Source organism: Xenopus laevis, chromosome 2S (assembly GCF_017654675.1).
Source record: "Xenopus laevis strain J_2021 chromosome 2S, Xenopus_laevis_v10.1, whole genome shotgun sequence".
Classification (NCBI taxonomy): domain Eukaryota; kingdom Metazoa; phylum Chordata; class Amphibia; order Anura; family Pipidae; genus Xenopus; species Xenopus laevis.
The window spans coordinates 116230210-116257700 of record NC_054374.1 but is presented as its reverse complement, the minus strand read 5'-3'; the positions used below and the strand labels follow the sequence as shown (position 1 = coordinate 116257700).

General features: G+C 37.7%; 1 protein-coding gene across 5 annotated transcripts; it reads left to right on the top strand.

Annotated features, from left to right (window-relative positions):
* The first annotated feature begins 640 nt into the window (after positions 1–640).
* ndfip2.S (Nedd4 family interacting protein 2 S homeolog) lies at positions 641–25673 on the top strand. 5 transcript variants are annotated; one of them, XM_018248148.2, is made up of 9 exons: positions 641–772; positions 7152–7305; positions 11705–11823; positions 14132–14191; positions 17384–17471; positions 19367–19491; positions 20687–20753; positions 23765–23870; positions 24345–25671. In XM_018248148.2, exons 1-8 carry the CDS (start codon positions 656–658, stop codon positions 23866–23868), a joined length of 834 nt encoding a protein of 277 aa, XP_018103637.2. In that variant the 5' UTR covers positions 641–655; the 3' UTR covers positions 23869–23870; positions 24345–25671.
* The last annotated feature ends 1818 nt before the right edge of the window (positions 25674–27491 follow it).

Sequence of the window (27491 nt, the reverse complement as noted above, 5' to 3'; positions counted from 1 at the left end):
TCGGTCTCTTGACAAAGCTACGGTTGTAGCAAAACAGCTGTCGATGCGCAGCGCTGCTCCTGAGGGACGGGCTTCCCCGGCCTGGCCGGTAAAAATGATGGTTGATCCCAATGTTATTAATAGGGGGAAAAAGATAAAAATATTGGAAGGCCGGTATTTTTTTCCAGAAAAGGTGGCAACCCTACCCCCAGTTGAATGCTGGAAAGAGCCAGGAAGGGAATGCAAATAATTCAAAAGATAAACATATAAAAAATGAAGACTAATTGAAACTTTGCTAAGAATAAGCTATTCTAGAACATATGAAAGCCGGTTAACCTGAAGGTGTAGCAAGTTTCTAATGAAATCACACGAACACACCTACAATAAAAATACACAAATGCACAGCAGCAAAGGGGTTTAGCCACTATTTTATAAGTAGGTGAACTCAGCCTCAGACATTGAGCGGGTTTATCTCCTAAAGTCTATATATAAACAAGAAGAACTGATCTTCTCTACTTTTTTTGACTCCGTTTAATCCCTATTCGAATATTGTTCTGTTCGCGCTGACGTCATCATGGCCGAAACTGAAAGGCACAACCAGGAAGATGCATTCATTGTCCGTAACCCATGGCAACGGAATGATCTACCTGCCCGCACCAAACCACGCCCAATTAAAATGCGGGCACTGCCCCTCGGATGCGTGTTCCCGAGGTGGAATGGAATGGGAGGGGTACGGGAACGCGCTGAGAAGGTTGACCTAGCGAATGGGCGGTGCTTGTCGGAGGCTACTGAGGTATTGGGGAAAGACTCATAGGGCAGCGATAAAGGTGAACGTTGGGTACGGGCAAATCTAACTAGTGGGACACACTGACATGGTTAACAGCCATAGAACTATATATATCTACGTGTGAGATAATAAGGACCGGAAGTGGGGCGGCAGGGTGATACGGCTACAGTGTCGTTGTGAGTCACCTCAAGCTGGGAACAGAGACCGGCAGAGAAAGGGACTCCCGTACAGGTACACACAGCCAGGCCGGGGACGAAGTGTCTGGAGACCCACTGAACCCTGGAAGTTGCTTCCTGGCCATGGAGCATCAGTACCTACAAGCAGCCAATCGATATCAAGTGGTAAGAACCGGCTGTGGCCCAAGCGCAGGAGGAGCAGTGTTGGTGGGGATGTGAGTGGAATATACAGTGTGTGGTGTCGCGGGGGTGATACACAGCTTGTGACCAGGGCTGGCTGAAGGGTAGGCCACAGAGGGCACTTGTCCTATGGTGGAAGAAATGATTAAATGTGTAACCGTTCATATACAGTACATGGCATGCACACCATTGTATTCACTAGAATCCGGTTGAAAGCCCAAGATCACGGGGTTTGTAGTTGAACAACAGCTGGATTGTTGCAGGTTTGACATCCTTCGGTTACATTACTTTTTTTGCCTTCTATTAGGACCCAGCATTTCCATTGTTCCTGGGGTCCCTTGGCCTTGATGACTCCAGCCCTGCTCCTATTCTGCCTAGAACAGACTAAATAGCCAGTGGCAGACCAATTCCTAAATTATTCAAATGTTTAGCTTGTAAAACTCAAAAGCTGCTGCTCTAGTTGTTTCCCTTTGTTCTCTGGCATGCCCTGACAGACAGCGTGTGTGTTTTTGCATGGGTCTGATTGATGGTTATTCTCAGTGAAAACCATTGGAAGGGTCACATTTTGCAAGCCAGCTCGATCTCCCCCTCCAGCTACAGGCCAGCAATGGTAAACATCACGCTTAGCAGTTCCTGGCAGAGTCGCATCAGTGAATGACAGTGCTCATTGGGAGCTGTAACTTGACTGTCAACACATTTGTTAACTTCATGCTTTTAGTAGCCTTCAAACTGTTTTTTTTTTTTTGTATCTCGCTTTGTCCATAGGAGCTAAAATACCCGCAGTGCTTGATACTATAAAAGTGTCCATGTAGTATCCTATAAAATGAAAAAACAAAGAAGTTGTGAATGTTTCATGCTAGATTCTGTCACTGGGTAAAACCATAAAACAAAATGCTACTCATACATATGTAGAACTGTAAAATAAAAGATCATATAACTTATTCTTTCTATTAAGGGTGCCAGCAGTTTGTTGTGGGTACATCAGGGAAGTCCCAACTACTAATATTATGAAGACATCTGTTGTGTGTTTATGGTAAACATATTTATAATTTTTCATTGAATAAAGGAAATGTTGAGTTGGACATATTTCCTTGCTGTCTAATGTTTCCTCTGAATGTATTATAGCTGACAGTTAGCAAACCACATTTTAAAGGGGTGGCTCAGCTTTAAGTAAACTTTTAGTATGTAATAGAATGGCAAATTCTTAGCAACATTTTCATTGGTTTTCATTATTTATTTTTGATAGTTTTATAATTATTTGCCTTTTTCTTCTGATTCTTTCCATTCTTTTCCAGCTTTTAGATGGGCGTCCCTGACCCCATCTCTTAGGGGCACATTTACTATGGGTCAAATATCGAGGGTTATTTAACCCTCGATATTCGACCGTCTAAGTAAAATCCTTCAACTTCGAATATCAAAGTCGAAGGATTTATCGCAATTCGTTTGTTCGAACGATCGTAGGAAAAACCGTTCGCTAAATCCTTAGAATCAAATTATTCGAAGGATTTTAATCCATCGATTGAACGATTTTCCTTCGATCAAAAAAAGCTAGGACCTTCCCCATAGGCTAACATTGATGCTCGGTAGGTTTTAGGTGGCGAAGTAGGTGGTCAAAGTTTTTTTTTAAAGAGACAGTTCGATTCGAAGATCGAAGTAGCCAATTCGATGGTCGAAGTAGCCAAAAAAAAACATTCGAAATCCAAAGTGTTTTTCCTTCTAATCCTTCACTAGAGCTAAGTACATTATTATTACTGCTACTTTTTATTGCTCATCTTTCTAGTAAGGTCTTCGCCTATTCATATTCCAGTCTTTTATTCAAATCAATGCATTGTTGCTAGGGTAATTTGGACCCTAGCTACCAGATTGTATATAATTGAAATTGAAGAGCTGCTGAATAAAAAGCTAAATAACTCAAAAAAACTTAAAAAATGAAAACCAATTGCAGATTGTCTCAGAATATCACTCTCTACATCATACTAAAAGTTAACTCAAAGGTGAATAACCCAATATGTAGATTATCTGGATATTAGTACTAATAATCCACATGCTAAATGGCACTGGGCTGATTCATATGGGCATTTCCAAGTTGGACGATCACCATAAAAGTACACTGAATAAACAAATGATTTGTAAATCCTAAGCATTCAGAAACTGAATACAAATCTGTGTGTGTATAGCTACTCATTGGCAGAAGTTGTTGGCATTTTCAGGGATTGTGACTTGCTCAGCTCAGCTGTTGGTTAATATATGGGCACTTTGGCAGCAGAGGCATTTTGACAGATAGAATTACCTTTATGATATGCTTATCTGCTGTTCTTTGTTCTTGGCACATGTACAAGAGTAACCTGCAACTTCTTCCTACTACCATTCAGGTTAGCTGAACAAATGAATCAGTGCTGTTTGATTGCCAATGTGAATGACCATATCATCAATATCTGACAGTTTGGTCTGTGAGCTACCGTAATTTGACCTAAGGTTTGCATACTAATAACGTTTTTTTCCTACGGATATAAAGGCATTTTTTTGGCCTGTAAACTCTGCAAAAAGCAACTGGACCAGTTAAACTTAAGACAGGAGGCACCTGTGATTTCTCTACTGTCAGAGAAACCTCTTAGCATGACATTTGCCTAAAAGGCATAAACCTAATCCTATACTATGATCCCTTTATGTAAACCCTTCAAGTAACGGTGGAATTTTTTGCCTTATTACAATAATCAATGGCAACCAAGTAAATATTTAATTTGATAAATGTTTCTTTAGCTGGTTGAAACTAGTTAATTGCAGATTGTTTGCTGTAAGTCCCTGTCTCTGTGTACACTTGGCCAGTGTAGCCCAACTAGCAGGTTGGTTTTCTAGTTTGTGAATATAATAGGCAATTTAGATTGTAATCTGTACTGGGGCAGGGACTGATAAATAAACAGATCAGCCATTACATTAACATGTCTGTGCTTTATAAATAAATGATAATACATGAAAAATACATTTAAATATTAATTGGAGGTGTTCCCTGCATGCAGCAACACTCACTTTTCTCCACTAGATACAGTGTGCCTTTGATGTGTCTAGCCTTGTATTTATCTTATATTTTAATTGTTCTAGCTAGAGAAAGTTACAACACGTGATTAATTTGGAAGTCCCCTGGTGAGTAAATATTTCCTAGACCTTATTATCATGAAATACGGAGCTTACAAAACATCAGTTTCATGTATAACCACAGATGGTTTCCTTTCTTGCAAGGTGAACGCATGCTACTTGTGAAGAAAAATTATTTTTTATTTTAACTTCATAAGAATAAAAGGAAGCTATGATGAAAAAAAAGTGTGTCTGCATGCCTGACAAAGTGCAATGTTACGTGAAGGCAAGTAGTACAAGGAAGAGTGTAGGCCAGGTCTAGTGTACATGCAATTAAATCAGTAACTTGGACCTGTCAAGTGTGTATTTTTCAATGTGCACACATATAGGGCACATATAGGGCACATATAGGGCATGGTTTCTTTTTGTCCTGTTCAACTTGTCACTTGATTATAAATGAAACGTGATTGGGTAGGGAATTTAGATGGCTGCATACTTTTAAAGTAGACCTGTCACCCAGACACAAAAAGCTGTATAATAAAAGTCCTTTTCAAATTAAACATGAAATCCAATTTCTATTTTTTATTAAAGCATTCATAGCTGTTGTAAGCTCATTTAAACACCTCAGCTGTCAATCATATATTGTCTGCCCCTCCACTATGCCCTGGTCATAGAGTCGGGGCAGACAATTACTTTCACTTTCCATTCAGCACTTCCTAGAAATCACTGCTCTCCCCACATTCCCCCGTACTCTTCACCACTTAATTGTGTAGCCAGAGCTTGGGGATGGACATCGGGTCCCCCATTCTGGTGCACAAACAAGATTCTGAGATGATACAAGGCTTGTCTTAATAACAGTGTCCACAAAATGGCTCCTGCCTGCTTGCTATAATTATGAATTCTCAGACTGGAGGAAACAAGATTCAAATAATTTATATAGTGTAATTAAAGTTCATTTTGCTTGACTGATGTGATAAAATAGGATTATGAATAATTGTTTTGGGGTGGTGGGTCCCTTTTAAGGTGGAGCAGAATATTTCACAAAGGCGGAGGATTGTCTTTATGAAAAGTCATTTAATGCAATGCACTAATAAAATAACTAGGGATAACATTGTGGGGGGTGGTATGGAAGCCCTATGAGTAGAAATCTTAGCTGGAATTAAAGGAAAACTATACCCCCCTAAACAATGTAGGTCTCTATAAAAAGATATTGCATAAAACAGCTCATATTTAAAACCCTGCTTCATGTAAATAAACAATTTTCATAATAGTATACTTTTCTAGTAATATGTGCCATTGGGAAATCATAAATAGAAAATTCCAAACATATTTCAGCAGCACTCCGATATAATGAAAATTCAATAATGGGCTTGATAAAGGGTTGGTTAAGCCCGAAGCAGTATATCGTAGTGCTTCTGAAATAATAAATAGTTGGAAGTATGGATTGAACCTGAGCAGACAGAGTCACAGTCGGCACCCGGCGCTAGAAAAAGCGGTAAGGATTGTGTAGCACTACTTTGTGTGTTTGTGCATAAATAGAAAATTGCCATTTAAAAAAAAGAGGGCCGCCCCCTGGGATCGGACGATTCACTGTGCACACAAACTATACATGTTAGGTCACATGAGCCAATTAACAGACAGAGTTGTGTCTTTTGCTTCCACACTTCTTCCTGTTACAGTTAGAGTTGAAGTATTTCTGGTCAGGTGATCTCTGAGGCAGCACACAGACCATCACAAAATGGTGGCTCATGGCAAGAGATGTAAAACGGCAAGATTTCCTTTAATATATTGGGGCAAATTTACTAACCTCGGTCGTCAGCGATGGCTTCGCTCACACTTCGCCAGGCGTAGATTTGCCAGGACAACGCTAATTCACTAAAATCTGAAGTTGGGTCCAGGGCGCTGTACGCTGGCGAAGTTGCGCTAGCGTTACTGCGCCAAGCAAAGCGAAGTTGCGCTAGCGTTGCCTAATTTGCATATGGCGGGAAGTTAAAGTTGAATAGTCGTATATGTTGCAGCAAATACATTACACTACACAATCCCGGGAAACCTTAATAAGATAAAATAGAGTTGTTACATTGCCCTACACATGAGCCCAGTGTATAGTTTATGTGCCATATGTTAGGAAATGTAGGGGAGAAGTGGGTTACCCCAAAAAAAATTTACGCTATTTTGCAGCCTATCACCCTGAAAAAAGACTCCAGCGTTTTTTTTTTTTTGAATTTTTCAACTAAATTTGGAGGAATTCCTATCTACTCTATTGCACTTCGCCTGGTCTGAGGTGGCAAAGGAAAGTCTGGCGCAAGAGGTAATGTTCAGTAAAATCTGCATTTTAGTGAATTTGCTTTGTTAATTCCATTCGCCAGAGCGCAAATTCGCCAGGATTAGATTATGCTATGAATCAACCAGTAGAAGTGAGGAGACAGAAGACCAACTTCTTTTATAAACACAAGAGGCTTCACAGCTCGGGGAAGTTGTTATGGGTGGTTTATGCAGACGGTGACTGTTGTGATGTGTAGCTAAGCTAATAAAAAAATTGTAGGTTGGAAAATATGCTAAATGACAACTTTTTATTTCAGGTAGTTCAGGAAAAAAGGTGCTCTTATATCTGGTAATAACCAATAATACTGAATTCTTCTCTAGCATTTGTGTGGGTGAACATTTTGGGAAATAACATGGTCTCATTTGAAATTATGTTGCATAGAGAACTCTTTATGGGAGTTCCTAAGATACCAAATTTTAGACATGCAGACTTTGGCAGTATAAGCATCTGTATGTATGCAACTGAACTGGCAAAAGGAATAAAATATGTAACATTTGGAAAGACTGTCAAGTTGGAGTTGTTTTCTTTGTAGAAAGGATTCTTGCTAGAGCACATTACTCTTTACAAGTCCAGCAAGAGGTATCTGTTTTGGGGAAACCTATGCCTAATTGATTTATTTATTTTTTCGTTTTAGCTTCAGAATGAGGATGACTCATCAGAAGCACCAACTGTAGAACAACCCTCCACCTCTATGCAACCGTCTCAGGCTGCCCAAATCACATCATCTGCATCAGATGTCTCTCCTCCACCCTACAGCAGCATTGTTGCTGGAACAACTACAGATACAGGTACGTCTAGTTAAGGAATGCTTTGACTTCAGATGAAAGCTGAATGTTAAGACACTTGTTCTTTTAAGAGAAAATCCTGACTTTCCCCACATGATAATGGTAATGATATAAAGTAAAAATAGACTTTTGATGGATGCTTTGATGTTTTTTTCCAAAATTGAAGTTTAACGTTCAATGTTTCTGTCTCTAGTCTGTGTGGCAGCTTAGTGATCCAGGAGCAGATTTTGAACAGTTACAATTTGATACATTTAATTGATACATTTAGTTGATTTCTCAGCAGTATCTGTGGAATATTTGTAACTATTGTATCAATTTTAACAGCTGCCTTTAAAGAAGAAGTAAACGTTTTTTTTTCTATTTATAAATTTACTCTAAACAGCCCCCCAGATAAATATACCTTATTACCTGCTGCCAGTCTGCTGTTTTCCCCTTCTTCCTTCTGCAGAGTGAAGGTTCGCCCCTTAGCTTACTGAGCTCTCCTTATCTCTCTGACTAGTCGGACAGATCATTTGCATGCTGTGACATAGCAGAGAGGAAGGTAGCTAAGCTTACAGCCCTTTCTGAATTTATAATACATTTTAAAATGGTTAGGATTGTTATGCCTGATCTTCCCTCTGGTTATGTAAAGAATAAAGTTAATTTTTTGTTCAACTGTTTACTGAGTTTGATTAACTCATTAATGTGTCCCTTTGTTTTATTTACGATCTATTTCTGTGCAAAGCTATGTTATGTACAAAAATAACCGGCATTATACCAGCCAAGTACTAGACTATGGCTATTAATATGAATAAAATTGTGTTCTTTTAAAAAGATGTACAAAACCTTTTTGACAGTGCAGTGAGTTATAGTTCAACACCATAGTTAAATGAAATAAGAAGTACAAGGAATTGGTCAATAAATATACTGAATTTGATCATTAATTTGCAAATATTGAAAATTTGTGATTATAAATTTAGGATTTTAGTATTACAGAATTTACAGCAATTAAAAACAGTCACAGTCAACCGATGCTGTATCTTTTCAACAAAATAAATGTTGGTGCATACTATTTGCTAATTAGTGATAAATTTATGTTTTTAGATTGGTATGAATTCACTGTGTTTATAGATAGTTTGAACTTGCATCGTAATGGATACAACTTTGGTGCTGAACTTTAACTCGCTGCACTGTCAACTTGCAAAAATTTTTAAAATTAGGTTTTCAACAAAATAAGTTGTTATAGGTGTCTTGGGTACGTATACTTTCTATGCTGTTGGTCTACAACTCACTGCACTGTCAAAAAGGTTTTGTACATTTTTTTTAGAAGACCACATTTTTATTCATATTAATAGCCATACTCTAGTACTTGGCTGGTATAATGCCTGGTATATTTGTACATAACATAGCTTTGCACAGAAATAGATCCGTAAATAAAACAAAGGGACACATTAATGAGTTAATCAAACTCAGTAAACAGTTGAACAAAAAATAAACTTTATTCTTTACATAACCAGAGGGAAGATCTAAGCATTATAAAATGTATTATACATTCAGAAAGGGCTGTTAGTTTAGCTACAGTGTATTCACAGTATCAGAGAAGTCTTCCAGCTCTTCCTCCCAGTGCTGCTGTGATCTGGAAATATCTCTCCGACTAGTCAGAGAGATAAGGAGAGCTCAGTAAGCTAAGGGGCGGGGCTTCACTCTGCACAAGGAAGAAGGGGAAACAAGCTGCTGAGAACACAGGGACAAGAGCTGACTGGCAGCAGGGACTAAAGGTGGCCATACACGGGCAGATTAAAGTTTATCTGCCCATGTGTGGGGGCTCCCGATGGGTCCTCCCGACCGATATCAGGCCAAAAATCAGCCAGATTTTTTGTACGATCCAGGATCCAGGCTAGTTGATGCGGTCCTGCGACCTGTCGGAGCCCATTCTTAGTATTGTAATCCAATCGTTCGGCCCCAGGGCTAAACGTTCAGATTCATCCGATATCGCCCAGCCGTTAGTGGGCATATCGGGTTAAGATCCGCTTGTTTGGCGACCTTGCCAAAGGAGTGGATCTTATAGTGTTTGGCCACCTTAAAGGAGAAGGAAAGGCAAAATTACAAAACTATCCCAAAATGATTGCAATTACCCCCTGTCCTGAAACGCTGGGTTAGATTTTTCTCTCTGTGCCTTTTAAAAGTTCTGCCCATGTTACAAACTTATCTATAGTTCAATAACTTAGCAGGCGCCGTTTTCTTAAGTCTATACATCACTTCCCTATTCAACTGAGATCCCCACTGACTTCCCTGTGCTTGGAAAATCGTTGGTTAATAACATGAATAAATGCAATACTGTTTACAGACCTCAGTCAGACAAAACACACAGCCTTTCCTCCCCCTTCCTCCCCTGTTCGCAACACTATCTTGTAAGCGGAGCGGGAGTTTAGAACAGCATTGCGTCGCTATGGTAACCGAAGCTCTCCCGCTCCGCTTACAAGATAGTGTTGCGAACAGGGGAGGAAAGTCTGCGTGTTTTGTCTGTATGAGGTCTGTAATCAGTATTGCATATATTCATGTGATTAACCAATGATTTTGCAAGCACAAAGTTTAAATAGAACGGAGAGCCTTGATAGTGATGACTTTTGGGTGTCATATTACCCTGCACAGGGAAAGCATTCAATTTAACTGCGCATGCCCAGGGCACAGGGGAATGGTTGTGCGTATGTGCATGCCTGAGATGGGGATTTTTATTAAGAGTAGGATGTGATATACTTTCAATCTACTTGGCAATAATTTGGAATTTAATTTCACAAGGAAAACTCAGTTGTAGAAAAGCTTCTGGTAAGCAGATCTTAACATACTGGCCAATACTTTGAGCTGTATTTGTATTTTAACTTTAGTTCTCCTTTAAGTTACATTTATCTGGGGGGGTGTTTAGAGTAAATTTATAGATAGTTAATGAAAGAGATTCTGCTCAGCAGGGCGAAGGATAACAAATGTATCGAAATGTATCAATTTAAAGGTCTGGCCACACGGGCAGATTTGGGGAGATTAGTCGCCAGGCGACAAATCTCCTCTTCTTCTTGGCGACTAATTTCCTCGATCTGCAGTCCGGCGGTTAATATGTAGATCGGCGAGATTAGTCGCCGCGAAGAACAGGAGATTTGGCGACCAATCTCCCCGAATCTGTCCGTTTGCCAAGACCCTAAAAGATTTAAAGAGTCAGCAACCCCCCCCCCCCCAGAGATCTTTTAGGACGTGTTGGAAAAACAGTCACAAATAGAAAATAGAAAGAAATTGGAAAAAGTCTTTATTTCTGGTGAACAATCTGAAGCCAATATCTAGTATAGGTCAATCTAAAAACAACTGGACTTGCTGAGTAATCAATGAAGACGTTTCACTACTCATCCGAGCAGCGTCTCACGTCTTCATTGATTACTCAGCAAGTCCAGTTGTTTTTAGATTGACCTATACTAGATATACTATGACCTGGATGATTGAAAATCTTCATAGTCATAAATCTGAAGCCAACTGAATTGAAAGTGTTTGAAGATGAACAACCCCTTTAAAAAAAGAAGAGGTTCACCCGAATTAAAGCCTTTTTTTTTTTTTTCAAACTGTTTTCTGAAAGCAACTAAACTTAAAAGTGTTTGGAATGTAAACAGGTAAAGTTTGTATCTGCATTTAACAAACCTTTCTTCTCCATTAGTTATGTTGTTTCCCAGCTCTGGCACCCAGCTGGAAAACTGGTTTATGGTGTGTACCTTACATCTCGCTCTCTCTCCAGCCTGGGGAGCTATAAATCACAGTACATGGCACTATCTTAGCTTGTTTTCCCAGTCATCCCTCTGTCACATTTAGATATTCACAGGAGCAGGAAATTAGGAAATTTGCGCTATAGGACTTTCCTTGTCTATGAAAAGATTTTTTGCCTCATTGTGAATAATTTTGCCCTTGATATAGGTAATGGATATAAACTATAATTTGGTAATTTTGGATCAAAAGCTGATGAAAATAGGAGAATGCAGGTCAGTGTACCCCTTGTTCAGCATTAGCTCCACGAATAGTGCTTGTGTTTATAATTCTTAGAGCTAAATAGGGAGATCGAAGCTATTCCATCTTTGGTCCTTGCGAGAAAAATAATGAGTTTACTAGTGCACAGATTGTCCCCCGGTTTAATGCACTCAAACAGGCCAACAACCCATCTCATCAAAAGCAAAACGGTGATCATTATACTTTATAACAATGTTAATGCTTTATAAAAAGAAAATATCTTTAAAAAAAAAAAAGTATGGACATAATAAATTTTTTGCATATGTTATATTTATATTGTTTGTTTTTTTTAAAGGTGTATTGAGGTGACTTTGCTTGCCTTTTTTATTTCCCTTCACATTTACATGTCTTATTTTTTCCCCCTTTCATTTTGCTTTATAAATAGGTAGTGACTTCTATCCTGTGCCACCCCCATATAGTGTAGCAACTACACTTCCAACTTATGATGAAGCAGAAAAGGCAAAGGCTGCAGCAATGGCAGCAGTAGCAGCTGAAGCACAAAGAGTAAGCATTATTATTAGTATTATCATTGTTAAGCTGCATAATTTTGCCAAATTGTCTATTTAATAATTATTTTTTACATCTTTGGTCCATGAGAAGTATTGATCATCAAAACAATAGGCATCTATCTTTACACATACATCTCACAGTCTAAGGTTATAATATTTATCAACCAATTAGTATGCACTACCATTGTTTGGATGCATTATTATTTAAGTAGTTAGTAATGTATGGTAGCAATGTCTGTGTTTACAAATGAGCTTGTGCTCAGTTTGATACATCATATGCATTCATATATGTCCTAAACTACATAGCTCATGGTTTTACTTTAATGTTCGTACAAGATCCGTTATATGGAAACCCGTTAACCAGAAAGCACCGAATTAAAGAAGTGCCATCGCCTATAGACTCCATTATAATCAAGTAATCCACATTTTTAAAAATGATTTCCTTTTTCTCTGTAATAATAAAACAGTATCTTGTATTTGATCCAAATCAAGATATAATTAATCCTTATTGGAGATTAAATGGAGATTCCTTATCCAAAAATACCCAGGTCCCGAGCATTCTGGATAACTGGTGCCATACCAATATTATTATATACAATATTTCTGTCTCTGGGTTTAAAGTCATTAAACAATTATGTGCTCAAACCTGTTTTGCTGTGATATTTTTGCTTAAATAAATACTTTTTTACTACATCAATCTACGAGTGTGGTCTGGTATGTGCCAGCCCTTCATTATCTATGTGCAAACCTGTTTTATGTCAGCCAAATGAAAAGTTAAGAGCTGCTTTATCTGACGTTCTATTATTTTTAGCAATCATGGTTTTACGTACGGTGGCATATGGGCCACTTTTCAGATGACAGCAGGCGGATGCCAAATAGAACACTGAAAATACATTTACCAAAACTTGGAAGTCTTTGGTTTGATTTAAATGAATAAATGGGTAAAAATGTGATCATATGATCTGTGGTCAAGTGTTCTCCCTGTGTTTGCTTTTTTTTTTTTTTTATCCAAGCAGTATTCTGTTTCTGACCTTTTGCCATTTTAAAATTGAAGTAACCTTCAAGTGGTTAAACCAGGTTAGCACATTCTTCTTCAACATGTAGCTAGGGACATGCTTGGGTCAGTAAAAAGGAATGCCACTAGGGCATTAGAGCAGACATTCTTGCTAGGTTATTGTGTGATAGGCTTCACTGCATGCTGTTAACTTGTTTGACTAGCAGTGAAATCTGGAGGCTCGCCCTTTATTCACAGGCTACGAGTAAAGCTTTGTATCACAGTTCCAAGCTGCAAACACAGGACAGACATTCTTATAAGTATTTAAATGCTACTGCATTTTTACATTACAGTATTGAAGCTTACACAAGGTGTGTAAATACCATAAGAAACTCCAGAGCCAATAATACCATTTGGCACACTTTACCATCTGTCTTTTCTGTAAGCATGACCAAAACTGAAGGACCCAGTAATATCTAAGATCAGTCATAGTGAATGTAGAAAAGTTAATAAAATGAATGGGTCAGTATGCCTCTTGTGCAACACAAGCCGTATGAAAAGGTTTTGTGAAGAACTTACTCTTTGCCTTTTTAATAATGTCAAATATATGGTTTTTGTTATTTTATACAGGGCAAACAGTTAAAATGTGCCATAGATGCAAAGATCTGATCGACTTCCCCATCTCCCGACCTGCCACTAACCATTCAGATCAAATAAAGTACAAAAGAACAGATCAGCGGATGTTCTGCCCCTGACAGCAAAGTTATGTCCGACAAAGCTGGTGACCGTCTCCCACTGAAAATCGTATGATCGGTAATACATGATCAGCAGCCAACAAATCTTTTAACCTGTCTGATCGACCAAACGACAATCTCCAGCGGATGAAAAGTGTTGGGACTTTCCACACACGGTCGGAAATTGGACGAATCCTCAGTTCGTCCGATCGGATCTTTGCGTCTATGGCCAGCTTACACTCTGTTTGGTCCTTGTGAGGTAGATAATTCTATTACCACTAAAAAAAATGTGTACCCTTCCTCTATATTTGGTCATTGTAAGGTAGCTTATCAGAATACCAGTAAAAATGTATACCCTTCCTCCTTTTGTTGTGTTTGATTTTTTCTTTAAGCTGGAGTCCATTATACAGGGAGATTATAATATGTATTTGTAATTTAATTATTTGCCTACAAGGGAAATCAGATTTCTGTGGGGCAGAATGAGAGAGAGAGAGCAACAAGATAAAATGGTTTTGTGTATTGAATCGTTGATGTTGTTACAGTCCTTGTCTTGTTTCTTTATTCCACATGCTTAGCACGGGCAAATTAGAGATTCTAGAAGTCTGTTTGATGAAATATTCCTCAGCCCTACAGAGGTATGAACATTAGTTGCAGAAGTTTTGTTGCAGACTCAATAATGTTATATTGTTTTGTATATTTGTTTTGAAACTTTTTTGAATTGGTTAGTAGATTGTGGAAGATGTCTGGTCTAGATCACACTTGTGATTATCAAAATTGCCCTCTTTAGAACCTACCTAACCGTTTATTATAGGAAATCTTAATCACATGTTGTTGTTCTAGTTACTTTTCTGGCAACATCTTTGGGTTTCCTAGGGATGCAATATTCTGTGATGTTGCTAGCTACTGCATCTCTGTTGCTCACACCATTGGTTGTCCAATGCTACTAGAAACATCCCCATATTCCCCACATCCATTACACTAATCAGATTGTTTTACTTCAACAGTAATTATGCAATAACAACATTCTTTAGTATGCATGGATGTTTCTTTTTCAAAATGGGATTGACCAGTCTAAACCCATGTGCTGATTTTAAGAAATGGTACGATCCGCAATACATATATCATATCATTTTCTGCTTTGGCAACACTTGTTATAAAAAAAAAAAAAAAAATTACTTTTTTCCACATATAAATTCTTAATTCTGTTTTGTCTCTCATTATATGTTTGGAGTATTATTTGACTTTACATTATTCAGGGTGCTTTTCTGGGCACCCTTGCAATTTACATTCATTTTTGTATGTGATCCCTTATTTGGAAACCCATTATCCTGAATGGCCTGAATTACAGGAAGAACAAAATACCCCAGCACATGGGTCAGCAACCTTTACTATCAAAAGAGCCATTTTGCCCCCTCTTCCACTAAAGAAAAATAGTCTGGAGCCGCAAAACATAAAACAGATTATAAACTTTTAAAAGTTTTAACCTTTTTTTTAATTTTAACTGTTACAACAACAGAATACAACAAACAGAAGTGCCGTGTGTAGGTGTAGGCCTACTTTGAAATAAATTAAACACTGAATAGCCCTATTAAAGGAGAAGGAAACCCCCTGGGCGCAAAAATCCACCCCCCTTCCCCTGTGTTGCGCCCCCTCCTCCACCCTGGCCTACCTGTCCCCCCGGGCAAATGCCCCTAACTTGTTACTCACCTTTCTGCGCAGGTCCTGTCCACGGAGTTCACAGGCGCCATCTTCTCCCAAGCGGTCTTCTTCCTGGATTAATCGGCATCTTCTGGCGCATGCGCAGTAGGAGCATTTACCGGTACGGATATACTGCACATGCGCCGAATGTCACGAAGTGAAATTGGAAAACTTTGTGACTTTTGGCGCATGCGCAGTAGATCCGTACAGGTAAATGCTCCTACTGCGCATGCTCCAAAAACGCCGGTCAAAGCAGGAAGAAGATGGTACCTGTGAACTCCGTGGACATGACCTGCGTAGAGGGGTGAGTAACAAGTTAGGGGCATTTGCCCGGCGGGACAGGTAGGCGAGGGGGGCAACACAGGGGAGGGGGGAGGGTTTTTGCGCCCAGGGAATTTCCTTCTCCTTTAAATGCTAGTGTTCTCATCTGTTTAATGTAAATTCTGTTTCTGAAGTTCAATGCTGATCTTCCCTCTATTGTCTTGAGTTTGTGACCACGGTAAGGACCATGATGAGTTTGTGTGACAGAGCTGTGGCTCTGTCTTGCCTGTCACTCCTGGGACATCTATACAGCCCTGCGAGCCAACCTGAGCTGCAAGACCGAGCCGCAGCAAGCAGGATGAAGAGCCGCATGAGGCTCCGGAGCCTCAGGTTGCCTACCCCTGCCCCAGCACATGTTTTCTGCTTAAGGGTTAATTAATACACGTGTTTAATGTCAAGCCAAAAGGTTACAACGTTTCGGGGGCGTACCGCTTCGTCAGGTGACAACGGGGGTACGCCCCCCGAAACATTACTAATTCTATAACATACTAAAACTAAACTTGAAGGTGAATCACCCCTTTATGTATAAAAGATTTCCTTTTTCATTAAACAATAACAGTACCTTGTACTAATTAAGCTGCATGAATCCACAGGTGGCAAAAAATCCTGTAATGTTTAAATTAATTGTAGCAGAAGATATGGTGAGCTATAGTAATGAAGCCCTCTTAACTGGAAATCCCAGGTCCCTTGCATTCCAGATAACATTCCTTTTATCTGTGTTCGCATTTTATACTTGCCAGGCTTTTGGCTCAATTGAGAGTCTGAAACCCAAGGGTTAAGTGAATATAGGAAATACATAGACCATTCTAATTACTGACACTATTGGCCTTCAAAAAGCTGTTTAGCTAAAAAAAAACCCTTTATTTGATTAAAGTATCTGTCTGAAAATTGTTTTTGTCTGTTTAATAGTTTGTTTTTTAAAAAATGTGCAGGCAGTGTAATATCATAGGCTTACAGAAACTGGTGACCCAAGAAAATACCGGCGCTTTCATGTACAGGTATGGGACCTGTTATCTAGAATGCTCGGGACCTGAGGTCTTCTATAATTTGGATCTTCATACCTTAAGTCTGCTAAAAAATGCTTTAAACAACCCCAATAGGCTGGTTTTGCTTCCAATAAGCATTAATTATACCTTAGTTTGCATCAATTACAAGGCACTGTTTTATTATTACAGAGAAAAGGGAAATCATTTTTAAATTTGGATTATTTAGATAGAATGGAGTCTATGGGAGACGCATTTCCGTAATTCAGAGCTTTCGGGAGAACGGGTTTCTGGATAACTGATCCTATACCTATACTTGCTAATCTTTTTGATGTCCTACAGTGGCTTCAGGCACTCGACTGTTATTCTGGAACTGGTATTGGGTAATGTCTAATAATGTTTAATACTTCACATGTAATTCCAGTACTGCACAATACTATTGTGCCCACACATGCACTGTTTAACAAAAAAAATGGCAAACTCCACATCCTCATTTCTGTATGCTTAAAGGGATATCATACTCCTCTGCAGATTTCTGTTTATATTGTAAGCCTCTATAAAGCAGTCATACAGTAGCTTATTTTAAAAAATAATTTTGCGGTCATCCAATTATACAATCATGTAACAAAGTAATGTACATTTGTGCTTCAAGATGGTATGTAGTGCATTAAAGAGGGACCTAAGAATGCCACTAGAGTGTAGTGGATTTTTAAGAAATCTTTGTTTATTATTGTGTAATGTGCTAGTGGTCTTTATAAACCAGAAGAAATTAGTTTTGTACCCAATGCAATATCTGTTTACTTTTATTTCCATATATTTTGATAGGAAGAGGAATATCCACCAAGGGATGACTTCAGTGATGCTGATCAGCTGAGAGTTGGGAATGATGGGATCTTCATGCTGGCATTTTTTAGTAAGTTCTCTTTAAAGACACAATTAGCTAGTTGGTACTGTTTATAGCACATAAAATAGCACAATTTGATTGACAGGTCTGATATATCCTTTAGGGGGTTGCACCCTTTGCCTAGAAAATGCATTGGCGCGTACTCTTTTAAAATAACTGGTTCTGATAGAAATCCTGTTCTGCTGAATGCATGGTGAGTAATGTGTATAAGAAACGGATCCGCACACACGCTGATTAATGCAGTCGGGGAATATACCTTTTTATTCAGCCTGAATAAAGGGGATATTCCCCGACTGCATTAATCAGCGTGTGTGCGGATCCGTTTCTTATACACATTGGTTGCTAAGGGACCCGGCCGGGTCAACGGAAGGAACGCACCACCAACTGCAGGATTGGTGAACTACAGGTGTGCGGTCGGAGAATTACATTGTAATGCATGGTGAGTGCCAGAGTCCATTAATTAGTTAGCTTTTGTTTGTGCTGGGGTTGGTTATTTGCTCTAATACATATACTAGGAAAGGGAGCCCCCCAAAAGACATTTTAGACCTACCTGTGAATGCGATTTGACCCAGACTGCATGAAGAGAGCATTGACAGGTTGCTGAGAGTGAGATAATGAGGAGTAACTGCAGAATTTTTAATTTATTACATTACATTAGATTAGATAAGATAAGATAGTGTCTTACTTCAGTGACATGAAGCTTATATGAAATTTAAATTTTGATAGTTTAAGTAATTGCAGTCCTTGCAGGAACTTGCGGTATAACTGGCAGAAAAACCTGTTAGAAAGCTAAAACTCTTCACCGAACTGAAGCCTGCGTGAGCATGTGCAGTTGAAGTGGATTCCTGACTAAGCCCAACTGGGCATGCTCCCACAGGCTTGGTGTCAGCGAAGAGACTGGAAGAGAATGTGAACAACCACATTTTGCAGTTAGGTATACTTCTGTGATTTTTCTTACTGTTGATGGTGGGTACACAAAAAGGTTGTCGCCCTATTGATTTAAAGTTGTCCACCTGCATAAAATAAAAAAATTAAAAAAAGATGCATGGTTTGCTGTAAATATTGTGTAAACTATATAAGCTCTTCTATGATGTATTTTTTCTTCTTCATGTTTTTCCATACAAGTATTGTATTTTATGTTATACAAATTACTGAGGCATAGCCACTCCATCTAGTGGCGAATCAGGATACTGTCCTCATACTGTAAAGAGTTGGTATCTCTTAGTACTACATAAATTGCTTAAAAGTGGTTCTCTGAAACATTTTCCTGTGACTGTCAGTGAGCCCACAGCCAAGAATTAGAAAACAATCTGCAAGATATAGTTTGTGGAATACAGTTTTCAGACTTCAGGAAAGATAATGTAATAACAAGGATACAGACATCACAGTCAGTGAGGCTATAGCAGGCTCTTTAGTGTCAGTGAAGATAAACCAGCACTTAAAGCATGGAGACAACTAAAAAGGGGGTAAAAAATAAAAAGGGAAAGAAGGAAAAGATAAATGAAAAATACTTACATTTAAGTGATTTGTACCATTACACTGAAAAGTCCTAAACAACTACTTTAGTTGAGTAAAGTACATAATACTGTATATGACCATATAAATTTACACAATTAAAGTGGCAATAATGTAAGTGCATTTACTGTAATGTGCAGAGAGTGCAACCACACCTTAATCTCCACACTAAGATCAATTTTATGGGAAATAAAAAAAAAAACAAAAACAAACAAAAACAAATAAAATTTTATGCCCATTGTTTTATAATTGATGAAGATATAATAGATAAAATACCTAATATATATAATAGATGTATATGATATATTAATAATATACATTATTATATATAGTAAGATGCAGTATATAATTGAGAAGTCTGTTTCATATGCCTTTTTTTCCTGCTCTAGTGGCATTCATATTTAACTGGATTGGATTTTGCTTATCCTTCTGTATAACCAATACAATTGCTGGACGTTATGGAGCTATCTGTGGCTTTGGGCTCTCGCTAATAAAATGGATACTGATTGTCAGAGTAAGTCACTTTTATATTATTTTAAACTGGTAAATGTGGTAATGTTCAGTTGGATCTTGCTGTGAACAGAAAATGAAAAGCCCTCACTATATAGTTAAAAAGCACTACAGTGTATCGCTGTTGCTCCATTCAGAGTTCCTGCTGGCCTCTAAAATTAGTAGAGTATATTGCAAGGGCTACATATATGATGCCAGATATAATTTTAAGCCTCTATATCACAATATGAATTTGATCTTAATGGCTATTGCAAACTAGCGCAGTTTGCTGCTCTCATTTTCACTAATCCCAGGAGGCATGGGAAGTAAGCTTGTACCCACATTATGTTCTTGTTAATGGTGGGTTAATAGCTGAAAGATGTGTGGGTGTCATTCACACCGAAGTGTTCTGTCTCTTAATAGAAGGTTGACATTAACCCCGATTTATAGCACTCTATGAAATGGGTTATTACCATTACAAATGACAATTGGAAAGCAGTATTAGAAAATAATACAAAAACAGCCTTTGTACTTATTTTTAGAACAGATATATAAGAGAAAGCAGAACTTACAGAAACACCTCATTAAACGTAAACTATTGCCTGAAAGCCTCACCATTTAAATCCAGAGTATTATGCTTAGCTAAGAAAACCTTTTAGGGGTAATGACACATGGGCTGTTTTGTCTTCCACTGCCATCCAGTGGAAAACTGTGCTGTTTAGTGATGTAAAAAGTCCCCTGTCCACCATCACAAAACACGGTGGTGGTAAGTGCAGAAATCCACTAATCTGTGCACACCAACCAATGCACTTTCTATTATATAACACTTGGACCAGTGACCAGTAGTAAAAAGAGCCTTGCTCTTCTGCGCAGCAAGTTGCCCTCTCTGGTATTTGGTGGCATGTGGTAGCCTGAGTTCTCTGCATGTTGATAGGTATGTTTTCCTTCACTTCAAATGTAGAAACTTAGTTGTGAAATAAACGTTTTTTTTTAATTATTGTGACTTTGATGTTACTATCTAATCAAGCTTTTTTGAAAGAAGGAAAATAGAAATCAAAGTCAGAGTTAAGACTTAGTAGCTTAGTATGGCAAAACCTAGGCAAGATCTGTTTTCTTATTACTTACTTACTTACTTAACTATCATATCCAGTACTTTTTTTTTTTTATAATGTGTGTGCGTTAAACAGCATTGAATACTGTTTTTTTGTTTTTATTTTAAGTTTTCTGACTATTTCACTGGATACTTCAATGGACAATATTGGCTTTGGTGGATCTTCCTTGTTCTAGGTTAGTTTTTTATGAAATAAAATGTCATCTAAAGTTATTTTGCTAAATGTTATGGTAAAAACAATCATTCTATCAGTCAAGTTTAATTATTCAGACCCACTTACTAAATGCCTTTGTCTGACCCAGTAGAGCAGTTAAAATCTCACACTTGATCTTGAGGAGCTAAATATTTCAGTATAGACCTTGAGCAAAATCTAAGGCATAATCACTGGTGGGTGCTAAAATATCCCCCCACCTAGTGATTATAATCACTTACTTGAGACCCCAGGCCACTGCTTCAGTTCACTAAAAATTGCACTGGTCTAGAATGCCACGTTGCAATCTTCTTGTATTCCAATCCTCTGTGCAGCCCTTTGCATGTGCAGTAGAGTGAAAAGTCACCTTTTAGCTTCCCATTTAGCTTTTCACTCTACTGCACATGGGAACCTGGACCTGGAAGAAGAAGATGGAGACATGTTGCTCCTACCATATAGTATGCTACACTGGTGCAGTTTTCTGCGAACAGGAGCACAGGCCTTGGGTCTCGGTTAATTGATTATAATCACCAAGTTAAGCTTCCCCCCAATGATTATGCTTTTCCTTCTTCTAAGGGCTCTCTGGTTAGCAATTGAATATAAAAAGTCTGTGAATTGATGGAATAAATATACCTAGAATCTCACTAATAAAGCATGGCTGGACTGCAGGTTTTTTTAAGGGAAGCAGATTCATCAGAGATAATAGGCAACATTAAGGGGCCGATTCATCAAGCTCAAGTGAAGGTTTCGAAGTAAAAAAACGTTGAATTTCGAAGTGTTTTTTGGGCTACTTCGACCATCGAATGGGCTACTTCGACCTACGACTACGACTTCGAATCAAAGGATTCGAACTAAAAAATCGTTCGACTATTCGACCATTCGATAGTCGAAGTACTGTCTCTTTAAAAAAAAACTTCGACCCCCTACTTCGGCAGCTAAAAGCTACCGAAGTCAATGTTAGCCTATGGGGAAGGTCCCCATAGGCTTGCCTACGTTTTTTTGATCGAAGGATATTCCTTCGATCGTTCGATTTAAATCCTTCGAATCGTTCGATTCGAAGGATTTAATCGTTCGATCGAAGGAATAATCCTTCGATCGTTCGATCGTAGCATTTGCGCTAAATCCTTCGACTTCGATATTCGAAGTCGAAGGATTTTAGTTCCTAGTCGAATATCGAGGGTTAATTAACCCTTGATGAATCGGCCCCAAAGCGTTGTATCTTTTCAGAATATTAGTTTCTTTTTCTAGCATACCTTTGCTAAGCCTATGGCACGCAGGGTGGAAAGCTGGCAGACCAAACTCCATTTTCTGTAGGTGGGTTGGGGCATTTTGACCCCATTTGGGTTTTGACCAGATTGCAGTCATAACAATCAAATGTTGGCTACTTTTTTTTTTTTTTTTACATACAGTCATATGAAAGAGTTTTGTTTATCATTGGCTGAGCTTTCAAAGTAGCAACTTCCTTTTAATATATAACATGCCTTATCGATAAAGTAGTATTTCAGCAGTGACATAAAGTTTATTGGATTAACAGAAAATATGCAATATGCATCATAACAAACTATGACCAAATAACTCCATTTTTGTCTCATCAGTCCAAAGCACTTTGTTCCAAAATGACTATGACTTGTCTAAATGAGCTTTTGCATACAACAAACGACTGTTTGTGGCGTGAGTGCAGAAAGGGCTTATTTCTCATCACCCTGCCATACAGATATTCTTTGTGCAAATTGCTCTGAATTGTAGAAAGGTGTACAGATACACCAGCTGCAGCAAGATGTTCTTGCAGGTCTTTGGAGTCGATCTTTGGGTTGTCTATAACCATTCTCACAATCCTCCACATATGCTGCTCCTGTATTTTTATTGGCCTGACAGACTTGGGTATTACAGCAACTGTGCCTGTGGCCTTCCATTTCCTGGTTCCATTCCTTACAGTTTAAACCTCTGAGATAGATTTTTGTAGCCTTCCCCTAAACCATGATACTGAACAATCTTTGTTTTCAGATCTTTTAAGAGATGCTTTGAGGATCACATGCTGTCACTCTTCAGAGGAGAGTAAAACAGAAGCACAACTTGCAATTGGCCACCTTAAATACCTTTTCTTATGATTGGACATTCCTGCCTATGACGTTCAAGGCTTAACAAATTAATCCAACCAATTTGGTGTTGCTAGTAATCAGTAAGAGCAGTTACATGCATTCAAATTAGCAAAATTACAAGGGTACAATTGCACATCCAATTTTTCACATTTGATTTCATTTCATACAACTGAACACTGCTTCACTAAAAATCTTTGTTCATAAAACACTCCAGTACTCAGATGTTCCTGGGAAATGAAAGACTTACCACTGATATCTTTTTTGTTGAAAGTGGAGTAAATTATTATGCATGCTTAGAGGGGTTCCCAAACTTTTTCATATGACTGTATGAATTAATTTAATTCATGTATGTGCACCCAGGACTTCGGTTTGAACCAAAATAATGCAGGGGAAAAGATGCAGCACAGTGTTAATGAAGCAAACACACAATATATACTAGTGCAGCACAAGAGTACCATATAATTTTATTATTAAATAACACTTTCATTTTTTTTTGGTGTTACTGTTCCTTTAATTATATATTGGTTAGGATCAAGAACAAGCTACTGATCTATTACTACAGAGAAAAAGGAAATCATTTTTAAAATTTTGAATGAATCTGATTACAATGGAGTATATGGGAGATGACCCTCCCATAATTTGAAACTTTCTGAATAACTGGTTTCCTGATGACTTATCCCATACATTAAAAGATTAAATGGATGGAACCCAGGCAGCATTCTAGTGGTTTTCGCAGGGTACCAAAGCTATCTCTTGTCTATTTTCAGAAACTGAATATATTGTATATCTCTGCATTTTTCACATGAACAACAAACTATTGAAATGATTGTATTTTTAGAGTGAAGCTTTCAGCTGCTTGCTACTGTGCTGTACAATAACATTTACATTGTATTCTCAGGTTTGTTACTATTCTTCAGAGGCTTTGTCAATTACCTCAAAGTGCGAAACATGTCTGAAAGTATGGCTGCTGCACACAGAACAAGATTTTTCTTCTTATATTAGAGGTGAGTTTATAAAATAAAAAAGCATGTTAATACCTGAAACATGTTCATACACATCTACGTTAAAGAAAGTCGCCTGCTCATAGGCAATATTTAACTAATAAATCATTCCTTTTATAAGGCTATTGAGAGACAATATATTATAGATTTACTACAGTGTCCGTTTTAACATGTTCTACTATAAAAAGCTAGGTCATTTCCATATTGTGTGAATGAAAGTAATCCAGTCACTTAAAGCAGCTATAAAGTACAAAACTATCACTCAAATCTTTATTATAGAAAGCAGAGTCACAAGCTATGCATTATGCTCTTGGCAAGGTAATTAATAAATGAAATTGAATAACTTTAAAACAAAACAGCCCCAAAATGTGCAGATTTTTTATTTTACAAAAAGGTGAATAAGTTGTACAACAACATATAGTATACACTATTGTCACAGGCCACATAACCACTAACAATGTTGTTTTTTCCAGATAGAGCCATCCAGACTTTCCTTTACCAATGCGAACCATCTAGTCTACAGTTCTCCAAGTGTATTGATCAGAACTCTACTAAAGATGATGATCAATCCGTACAGAAGTTAATGCTTTTCTGGCAGCTCAATCGAATGTTGTCTGTTTAATATTGTCCTTATGTTGCACATTTTGTATGTGCTTAATTTGTCTAGAGAAACGTTTACTTACAAATCCAATTTCAAGGCTAAAAATGGGACCTATAGCAGCATGTAAAGGTTTTCCTCTTTACAAAAAAGCAAGTAGTGAGCAAAAGTGTAACCACTTTTTTTTTCTTAATTACATTATCATATCCTTATTGAATTGCATTACTGGTGCTGAAACAAAATGTGCATGTTGCCAGTATCTATTAGCCCAACATACATAAAGAAATTAGACTTTACCATTTGCTTGGCCAAAAAGTAACTGACATTCTTAAATGAAAAATGTCTTAAATATTGAATTAATCAGATTGTCTGTTTACCAAGTCCTAATGTTATAATATGTTTTTAAATTAAACTTAATCCAAAATATTAATATATATTTTTTTCTTAAATAGCCTTAATTTTTTTTCCTAAAATTGGATAGAACAAATGTTTTTCATCTTTCAACGCTTTTAGTCTGATCAAATTGTGCCATGCAATGTATTGTCCTCTGCAGATCACAGCACATCTTCTTTAACAGCAGTATCTTTTACTTGCAGGCAACTGAACAAATATACTATATCGCTTGTAATTAAGATTAGTCCCATCTCAGTCTACCAATGCAGATCATTAATAGATTCCAAGTCTACTAAACCTTCACTAACATTTTAATGTGCCTTTGCAAAAATTCTACAAGGGCTCTTGCAAAATCTGTCAAGATTTCCCATGTGGCTTTCTTTTTCAAACTTTGGCAAAAACAGGCCAAAATGGCAGATTGCAGGTAGGTTATATTGGCATTGTGTTGACAAACAAACATGATCATGCCAGGGTCAGTTTAGAAAAAAATGTAACTGCTGAAGGAGAGCACATATCGGCATTGTGTTTTCATTATTGTATTCACTAGCATACAAATTCGGAAAAGAGTCTTCTGGAAAAAGGATTCTTTTGTTTATGCTTGAAGGAAGATTTGCAATATTTATTTTTCTTCTGTATATGTTTTTTTTCTTTTCAGTGTTTTAAACAGTTTTTTTTTACTGCCCTATATGTTAATTTTTGTGTGTTGAGTTTGTTTCGCAATTTTTATTTAATGCTGGGGGAAAATCATCTCTTTATGTGCTGACTTCTTAACTGCATTTGCATGATTTAAAGATAAAATGTACCTTTCATTAAGACTTTTTCTTCCTTGTGTTTTTTTTAATGAAAAACAGTACATTTTGATAACAGAACTACTTCTATTTACAGAGCTTTATTTCTCAATATTAAGGTACAGGTTTGGGACCTGTTATCCAGAATGTTTAGGACCTTGAGTTATCGGATAATGGATCTTCCTGTAATTTGGATCTTCATACCTTATAACACAAGTCTAGACTAGAAAATCATTTAAACATTAAATAAATCCAATAGTCTGCTTTTGCTTCCATTGAAGAGTAATTATATCTCATTTTGGATCACGTACAAGGTACTGTTCTATTATTACAGATAGGAAATCTTTTTAAAAAATGTTGACTAATTTGATAAAATGGGAGATGGCCGTTATTCAGAGCTTTCTGGATAACAGGTTTTCGAATAAGCGATCCCATACCTGGAGTTGCAATATTCCTTGCCACTGCAAAGGCATTCCCCATAGAACCCATTGCACACCTCCTCTTTCAGTATGACATAGACCTTGATATTCTGAAACAATTTGCAAATTTCCAGTTATTTCGATTTTTTTTTTTTAGCAGGTTTCCAGTTTGGAAATTCAGCAGCTATCTGGTTGATAAGGTATTGGTTACCTTAGCAACCAGACAGTGGTTTGAATCCTCAGACTGAAATATGAAAAGGACAGGAACTGAATAGAAAGAGAACCTGTTTTTTTATTTTGGCCTCTGAGGTCAGTGACCCCCATTTGAAAGCTGGAAAGATGCAAAAGAGGAAGGCAAATAAATAAATAAACAATAAAAAATGAAAACTAATTGCAAAGTTGCTAGGAACAAGACATTTTATAACATACTAAACGTTAACTTAAAAGTGAACCACCCCTTTAATTACCTGGTGCTTTTCAGTTTGTATATTGTAACAGTCCACTTCCCCATTTTTTTTTAATAAAACAAGCTTCAACTTTAACAAAAGGCCTACAGTGGAAGCAGACAATAATACCCTTTTGGGGGCAAGTATTCCAGCATTTATACTTGGACGGTGCAGTGCACAGCATGAAAGACGTTGTCTAGCCATATTCTAAAGAGATTTTTCTCTATAAGCCATTTTTTGTAATTCTTTGTACATTTTAATATGCTTATGCAGTCGATTTTGTTTTGGTTAAAGAAATCTTTTTGGTCTCCAGTATCAGACTATAAAATTATTGTGACCAAGAGAAATGAAACAAACTCTGAAGGTCGAACACGTCAAAATCTGTGAACACTATTTTGAAACATAGAATGTCCCTTTGCACTTTCAACTGCTTCATACACTGAAACAATATAGACAAGCCTTTGTCTAGAAATCTGACAGTGGCTAGCTTAGGGAAACCAAGCCCTCTCGCTGCTGTCACACACAACCATCAGGAACATACTGGTGGACATATTTGTTCTTTTTTTTGTTCAGATTTTATATCCAGGCAACTTCCATATTTACGAGACCAATTAGATCAGAGACCTCAAGTCATGTATAAAATTATTGGGGACCCGTCACCCAAAAAAAATATTCAAAATCCTATTTTATCACATTAGTCAAGCAAAATTAACTTTAATTACACTATATAAATTATTTGTTTCCTTCAGTCTGGGAATGCATAATTATAGCAAGCAGGCAGGAGCCATTTTGTGGACACTGTTATTAAGACAAGCCTTGTATCATCTTAGAATCTTGTTTGTGCACCAGAATGGGGGACCCAATGTCCATCCCTGGCTACACAATGAAACGGTTAAGAGAACGGGGGAATGTGTAGAGAGCAGTGACATCTAGGAAGTGCTGAATGGAAAGTGAAAGTAATTGTCTGCCCCGCCTCTATG

Bases quoted from the DNA above. Each gene is read 5' to 3' on its own strand.
- ndfip2.S (XM_018248148.2), top strand. From the start codon at position 656: ATGCGGGCACTGCCCCTCGGATGCGTGTTCCCGAGGTGGAATGGAATG. The intron at 773-7,151 runs GTATTGGGGAAA...TTTTCGTTTTAG, and splicing joins GCTTGTCGGAGGCTACTGAG to CTTCAGAATGAGGATGACTC. The intron at 14,192-17,383 runs GTATGAACATTA...ATATTTTGATAG, and splicing joins TATTCCTCAGCCCTACAGAG to GAAGAGGAATATCCACCAAG.